Source organism: Sinocyclocheilus grahami, unplaced genomic scaffold (genome assembly GCF_001515645.1).
Source record: "Sinocyclocheilus grahami isolate Dianchi unplaced genomic scaffold, SAMN03320097.WGS_v1.1 scaffold413.1, whole genome shotgun sequence".
Taxonomy (NCBI): Eukaryota; Metazoa; Chordata; class Actinopteri; order Cypriniformes; family Cyprinidae; genus Sinocyclocheilus; species Sinocyclocheilus grahami.
Window position 1 is genome coordinate 995,761 of NW_015505592.1, and position 7,790 is coordinate 1,003,550.

A 7,790-nucleotide genomic window follows, 5' to 3' on the forward strand; every position below is an offset into this window, starting at 1 on the left:
GTGAAAGCCGATCCAGCGATCCACAGCGCAAAGTTGATGTATTTACTCAGTGACCAGCATGGATCAGCTCCAGGCATGACGAAGCGGATATCGTCCTCTTTTGGAAGGCCAAACAAAGTAGTTTCGCTTTCACAAGGAAACACACAGCGCCTTCACGACATGGCGGCGGTGGCAACAACAATACTACAGTGAGAATAAAAGTTACGCCGCCTTTCTTTGCGTGAACATTTGGGCCCACATCGTGACGTAGACATGTGGAGGCGTGTTAGAACGAGCCGTTTTAGGTAGGTGTGGCTGACTTTTAACTTTTATAAAGAATTTCTCTTTGGATTTGAGACGTTAGTCTTTGCAACTTTACAGATCTTCTTTATGCACCAAGAGCTTGTAACACTCCAAAGAGAAAGGAAAAATTGAAATCGCATCATATGACCCCTTTAAAGTTGTCCAAATGAAATTCTTAGCAATGCATATTACTAATCAAAAATTATGTTTTGATATATTTACAGTAGGAAATTTACAAAATATCTTCATGGAACATGATCTTTACTTAATGTCCTAATGAAAAATCAATAATTTTGACCCATACAATGTATTTTGGCAATTGCTACAAATATACTCCAGCGACTGCTTTTGTGCTCCAGGGTCACAACAAGTGTTTAAACAAGTAAATGTGTGCTATGTGGACTGAACAAATATTATACATTTAAAAAAGACCACAGTCTATTGCCTGCCACATTATTTCCACTTTTCAGAGCTATTTTTTTTAGCTCATTTGACACAATAATTCTGCCTTTATATTACATTTGAGCTGATAGTATTGTCCACCAGGCACGTTGTCTCACAGCTGAATTGCTTGGCCTTCAGTCTGATTCAATTCAATGTGAAGGAGATATTAAGACCCTCTCCAACCTAAACCTATTGATCTATCTTCCCTTCTTTTCTCGCGTCTAGGGAAATCCAGAGGAACACACCATACTGGAGTTTGCACAGCTTATTAAGAGTCTAGTTGGTAAGTAGAAATTCTATAAAATCGCAAATGGGGTTTAAGAATCTGATTAAACTAACAGCACACCGCTGATTGTCTCCTCAGTGAGCCGCAGTCATATTCAATTCCTTCCAGAAGCACAAGATGATCCACAGAGAAGACGGCCAGACATCCGCAAGGCCAAAATGCTTCTGGGCTGGGAACCTGTGGTGAGTTATGAACTGATCATCATGAATATTAGGGCCATTTTATCTATTCAAAACCTGTTAAAAAAAATCTTGTGTGCATGTACAGTGGGTACGGAAAGTATTCAGACCCCCTTAAATTTTTCACTCTTTGTTATATTGCAGCCATTTGCTAAAATCATTTAAGTTATTTTTTTTCCTCATTAATGTACACACAGCACCCCATATTGACAGAAAAACACAGAATTGTTGACATTTTTGCAGATTTATTAAAAAAGAAAAACTGAAATATCACATGGTCTTTATGTGTTTGCAGGTGCCACTGGAGGAAGGCTTGAACAAAACCATCCAGTACTTCAGCAGAGAGCTAGAGCATCAAGCCAACAATCAGTATATACCCAAACCCAAGGCTGCACGGATAAAAAAAGGAAGACCCAGACACAACTGATGAATTGTGTTGATGTCAGGAATGCTGGGATACTGGAGGACCATAGAAGTCCAGCAGCCATTATACAGCGTGGGTTTCCCACCTCCCACTTACAGATCCAACTTTTTGGAAAAAAAAAAAAAAAAATTCTGATGTTTTTGCGAATATTTTGAAATGCAGCTCAGGCAGAGAGCTGTCTCTAAAGAGTTTGTTTTTCAGTCCATGTGCCTCAAAGATATCCGATTTACAGACTTTGCCTTGCACTTTGGTTTGTCAGTCGTCTGTCTGTTATTTAAAGCAAGCTTTGATCTCTGTGTGCTTTTTTGTTACGTTTACATCCTGTGCCGATTTAATTGATGTGATCTATTTTTTTATCATTGTCAAAGCTAGCGGTGTGTTTGTTGAATGGACACCTGTTGAAAATTATGAAGATTAGCAGTTGCAAACTATTTAAAGATCTTGAATGTCTGGTCTGGAGCAGGAAACCTCATCCAGCTCTGTCAAGAAATCTGAGGAGACGGATAGAAGAAAAGCTTTGGCAAATGTTCTTTCTGCTTTAATCTTTGTGATGATTTTGAGCTAAATCTGTTGTTACCTTTGTGAAACATCATACAGAACTTTGAACCTATATTTAATTTCAGGTGAAAATATTTTAATAAAATATTTACTGTGATTTTCACTGTATTCTATTTTCAACCTCACTTTCTCTGTTCTTCTGCCTAATTACTGATCGCTTTTTTTCTCATTTTATTGCTTTTATCTGTTCTCTGCTGCATTTCCATTCATAAATCCATCTCTCTCTGTTATCTCCCTTCACTACAGAATTTGTTTTTTTTTAATGTTTTGTCAGAATTCTCTTTTGGTCGATCAAGGCTGAATTTATTTGATCACGAATAAAGTAAAAACAGTACTATTGTGAAATATCAATACAATTTAAAATAACCGTTTTCTATTTGAAATTTAAAATGTAATTTATTCCTGAAATGGCCAAGCTGAATGTTCAGCATCATTACTCCAGTCTTCAGTGTCTCATGGTCATTCAGAAATCATTCTATGTTGATTTGCTGCTCAATATCTTATCAAATGTTTTGTGAATTTTATGACTAGAAAGTTCAAAATCAGGGTTTATTTGAATTGGAAATCTTTTGTAAGATTATAAATGTCACTTTTGATCAATTTAATGCGTCCTTGCTGAATAAAAGTATGCATGTGTTTAAAACAAACAAACAAAAAGCAGTTAGGTTCTGTGGTTTTTATTTGAACTGTTTCCAGTTCTGTCATTTACTCATCATAATGTTCCAAATCCATTAGACACTTTTTTTTGAAGAATATCATTATCTTCTCTTCCTTATAATGAAAGTGTATAAAGACTAGGACTGTCAAACTCAAAAAATGATTTGACACGATTAAATGACCTCAATTTCAGCCTTCTCACACAAAGTGATCGTATGGTATATAGCAGTGGTTCTCAAGTCCTGGGAACCTGCTATATAGGCTACTTGTATGATATTTTGCTGGGACATTTTTGTCATTTTCAAGTGAATGATGATAGAATCTTCATTTCGGGTGCACTATTAAAATCGACTTTTTTTTCTTGATTTTCTCTTATTTCCATTTACAAGAGCAAGCACAAGCTACAGACGAAAGCAGCACGCTGACATCACTGTGTGGTAAATCTTAGAAACATATTCTTGGTGTTTTAGTAGTAGTCATAGATGACATTTGCTCCGTGCCTGTATGAGGCAGCGCTGCGAGGCCCCATGGGAGAGTCACTGGATTGGTAGTGGTCCATCCAGTAGGCCAGATCCGTTTCGAGCCTCTGAAGAAAAAGGTTCAAGCGAAAAGATAAATCCTAAAAATTTGAAACAAGATGTCACATAAAATGGTTTTTTTTGTGTGTGTACATGATTCAAAGTCATTGAAATGCACGGAACACCCACTATTATATAATTTACTGTTTAATCAATGTACTTTTTAAGATGTGTCATCACAGATATACAATGCTTCTTTTTTTTTTTGCTCTGATGTAATTATGCTCTTGTGAATTATGATGAAGGACCATTAGTATAGATGTATTAACGCTGTTTTTGCAGCAACGTTATGTTTTCGATCTGAAAATGAAATACCGTCAATCCCTTAAAGACAGAAAAATAAGTTGAGCGGTCACAACTGAATTCACAAAATTATTTAAATGTACATACGTTTTTTTTTTTTAAAGCTGAACTTTGGCCGCTTACATTGATTGTATATGTAACAGGGCAATCCTGTGGATTTGATTGAACTAAATAGAGTGCATCAGTGCAACTTCTTCAGCTCTGTTGATTCTGCAAGTATTTTTCCCCACAGAGATTCTAGAAAAGTCATGAACCAAACCAACCAGCCGAGATGAATCACAACATTACAAACTTGAAGCAAAAATAGTATTTGGCAATCAGACAAAGGTACAGTGTTAACAGATTTAGTGAGGGAAAATCACATGAAAGGTAAAACTATTTAAAAAGTGTTGATTGTATCTGTAGAAACAATATTTTAGTTTATTACAAAATATGCATATAGACAGACAAATATTGAATTATTTTGAGTTCATAGGGAGCGTTTTGATTATATGGTGCTTCATGGGAGAGGCACAATTTGCTTACAATTTTTCTGTATAGCATCATGAGTAGTTTTTTTTTTTTTTACTGCATATTCCACTGTTATATAATAGTACTTTAAAAATATATTGAAATCATACGAACTGATGCCAATGCTTCAACAAAAGCATACAATTAACAACTTCAGAGCTCACAAGGGATCCGTTTTTAAAACTTTATAAGTTACTGTTAAAAATCAGTTTCACTATGGAGAAAATGAATATAATTTTTACTTCCTTTACAGTTTTCACAGTTTCTAAAAGATCATTTACACACAAATCAATTTTTCATGGCCATTATCTGTTTATTTATTGGGTACGAAACCTTTTAATGGGGTTGGACGTTTCACATTGGGGAGTCCAACTGATCTCTTTGTTAGTGTTTATTTTACAATAATGACTGGTTATTTGCTCAGTATTCCTTATGTATTGTGCATTTAATATTTAGGAAACTGCAGAAATTGTAACCTAAAGAATTAAGTGAACCAAGAAAAGGAACAAAGGAATACCGTCCTTTATTGTTGTGTACTGCTTGCAAAGCACACAACATCAAACCCTCAAAATGCAGGCTGGAAAAACAAAGCCTTGCATTTACTGACAGCAGTTTTCACAAACATCATAAAACATGCAGGTGATAAAGAAGTGAAATATACAGAGACCTTATCTTTATGGAAAAATAAGTATTCCAGTAACTGATATTAAATTTACTTGCGTGTCAAAAAACAAGTAGATTGTATAAACAGGTACTGATTGTAACTGACTGTATTAATGGCCGCCTGTAAGTGGTGGGTTGCTGGAGTCTATGTTAGGACATGCGAGAGTTATATCACAGATTGTACACACACACAGGTTTCCGTGTTTTATGGGGACATTCCATAGACGTAATGCATTTTATACTCCCCAGCTGTATTTTCTATCCCCTTACCCTAAACCTACCTCTCACACAAAACTTTCTGCATTTTTAGATTTTCAAAAACATAGTTTCCGCACAGGGACCTAAAAAAAATGTCCCCACAATGACAAAATTGACTGGTATTACTATACTTGTGGGGACATTTTTTAGGTCCCTATGAGGAATGATGGTGCTTTTTTTAGTGCTTTGTTGTATGTGATGAGTGTTGGTAAGTCTATTTTGGAAACAGCAATAAAATAAAATGTTGGTTACAATCTAGGGCTCCTCCTGCTTCTCACCCACCAACCTTACTGGCAGGCTTTGCCCTACTTCCAGCTTCACGAGGTCCTCCGGGGGTCCTTGACTCTAAGCCACCCCAACTCTAACCCTCAACCCCAAATATTAAATTAAGCTAAAAAAAATGGTGCGAGTGTGCAGGTGAAACCAAGTAACGAGCTCTGACTGACTGATTGTCTTTTAACTGCAGTAGTACTATATTGATTGGGTAAGTGAGAAAGTGACCAGGACACTCGCACTTTATTAAGGCCTTTTTCTACACCGACGGTCAAGTGAAAATTCATCACGTGGAACAGCAAATCTGGTCAGATAAGATGATTTACCGGCTGAAGGCAGGCACACAATTGCACCTGGCTTCTTATGCACTTCTCGAAATCATTTAGAAGCTTTTTAACAGATTCAAAGGAACCAAACTGATAAAGATTCATTTGCGAATACTCACAAATGTAAGTAAATGGTCTGGGGAAAAGACGAGTAAAAGTATCAGTTTTCTCCTTAAAAATGTAGTGAAATAAAAGTCAAAGTCAACAAAAAAGATTTATACTAGGGTAGAAATTTCCAAAAAACTGTAGGCTTCTTAAATACAGTTATAAAGTATAAAACTGTGGCACAATTTTCAAACTCACGTTAGTGTGATATAAAGACTGTAAAAGATGAAACTGTTTTATGGTATGTTTAAGAAATGAAAACAAGCACTCACCGCTTCATCAAAGCCCATGTACATGAACTGCTGGATCCACTGCTGAACGTCAGGACGGCTGCGGTCCCACAGGTTCCTTTTGGGTCTTTTAAGGGAGGCCAGGAACTGTTTGGCTTTAAGCAATGACAGAAAATTACAGATTTTGTGAAGAAGCTCATAAACTTGTGTTTATGTAAAGTTCTTTGAGAGTAAATGGAGTATTTGGACATATTTATTCACTCCTTTGCAGATTGTAAGTTTAAAAAAATGATACATTTTGAATACCTCTTTTTGTCAATAAAACAAACTCTAAACACTTGACTATTTTTTTCTCAATAGGCAGAGCTGTGTAATCTTTGTATTATAAACATTTTACAGTGTGTACATAATGAATCAAAATATTAGTCGTGTACAGATTCCAAAAAGAGATTATTTTTGCATTAGCTCATGCAGACTGATGTGTATAAATCAGATGAGTGTATTGGATTTGTTTGGACTGAACGCCCTCTGGAGTTGTTGGAGCTCTTCGTTTCAGACTGTGGAGGTGAAGTTGGATCCTTCTCATCAAGCCGATCCCACGGGACACACAGCTTGGAAACAGGCAATGGCAATTAGTGGTCAGGAGGCGAAGTTTACAGGCCCTGAGGGTGAGGTTAGGAGAATTGTGAGCACACACTAATTTGCTGCTCTACCAATTTGTTGGTTGTTAGCTGTGTCTCAGGTATTCCAGGAGACCTAAGCCTGGCTTGTTAGAGCCTTTTTCTGACTACAGGATTATATCATCTTACATGAGCAGGAGTAACAGCAGAGGGATGTCAGGATTCATGTCCCAGACTGCTTTATAAATTTAACCCCATCATGCATTGCATCCACTACAGTGGACAGATATTTGGAAGTTATTTTCAACCATTTAACTGGCGAAGCCCCATAGTGTTGTCTTCTTTATTTGCGTGAACATTTGGGTGGCATGATGCAAATCTTCCCACATAGTGACGCAGACATGTGGGGGCGTGTTTAAACGAGGCGTTTTAGGGGGGCGTGGACAAGTCTTAACTTTTTTAAAGAATATCTCTTTGGATTTGAGACTTTAGTCTTTGCAACTTTAGGGATCTTATCTATTCACGAACAGCTTGTAACACTCCAAAGAGAAAGGAAAACTTGAAATCGCATCATATGACCCCTTTAACTCCTCCACAACTGAGCTCTTCCCTCAGCATGGGAGTAAATCACAGTCTCAGACTTCAGGCTTGTGAGAAGACAATTTGGTATCTCAGCAGTAATGGCAGTTCATCTAAAGAAGTCTTAGTCCCTTTTGCCTTAAGTGCTGTGTATTTGACATTTTAAACCTATTAGTATTATCTTTCAGTACTTCCTTGAGACATAGTTATGATTATATTTTGGTGGACAAACTTATCCCAGTAAGTTTCAGTTATCTGAAAACTTAAAAATATAAAAATAAGTAGAAAATTGTTATTTTAAACAAGCATGTTTGAAGTCGGTATAATGTATTGTAATTTGTAGGTGACTGATTTTTGATGAAATTTGCAACTGCAATTAGCTTGAAAAATATATATATATCTCAATGTGACATCGACCAGACTCATTTCCTCATTTGCATGAATAGCTGTTTGGGAGAAGCTTATTGTGTTCTTCTATAAATCTAAAAATCATCATAATACATTAATAATTTGAT

The 7,790-nt window shown here is 36.4% G+C and overlaps 2 protein-coding genes across 3 annotated transcripts in view; one reads left to right on the plus strand and one right to left on the minus strand.

Moving 5' to 3' along the window:
- Window positions 1-2,397, plus strand: part of LOC107551074 (UDP-glucuronic acid decarboxylase 1) — an 87,156-nt gene extending 84,759 nt beyond the window's left edge. For both annotated transcript variants that reach the window (XM_016232566.1, XM_016232567.1), the window contains exons 13-15: window positions 952-1,009; window positions 1,091-1,194; window positions 1,487-2,397. In XM_016232566.1, coding sequence (XP_016088052.1) covers window positions 952-1,009; window positions 1,091-1,194; window positions 1,487-1,618 — 294 coding nt within the window. In that variant the 3' untranslated portion in view covers window positions 1,619-2,397. The remainder of the gene's footprint in view (window positions 1-951; window positions 1,010-1,090; window positions 1,195-1,486) is intronic.
- An 899-nt stretch (window positions 2,398-3,296) lies between these two features.
- On the minus strand, window positions 3,297-7,479 carry LOC107551049 (augurin-A-like). Its single transcript, XM_016232539.1, has 3 exons — window positions 7,467-7,479; window positions 6,119-6,231; window positions 3,297-3,416 (listed from the first exon to the last, which is right to left on the minus strand). Exons 1-3 carry the CDS (start codon window positions 7,477-7,479, stop codon window positions 3,297-3,299), a joined length of 246 nt encoding a protein of 81 aa, XP_016088025.1.
- Window positions 7,480-7,790: the final 311 nt, after the last annotated feature.

Excerpts from the sequence above, each read along its gene's own strand:
- LOC107551049 (XM_016232539.1), bottom strand. Across the intron at positions 3,417-6,118 it reads ACATGGGCTTTGATGAAGCG|AGGCTCGAAACGGATCTGGC; the intron begins GTGAGTGCTTGT and ends CTTTTTCTTCAG.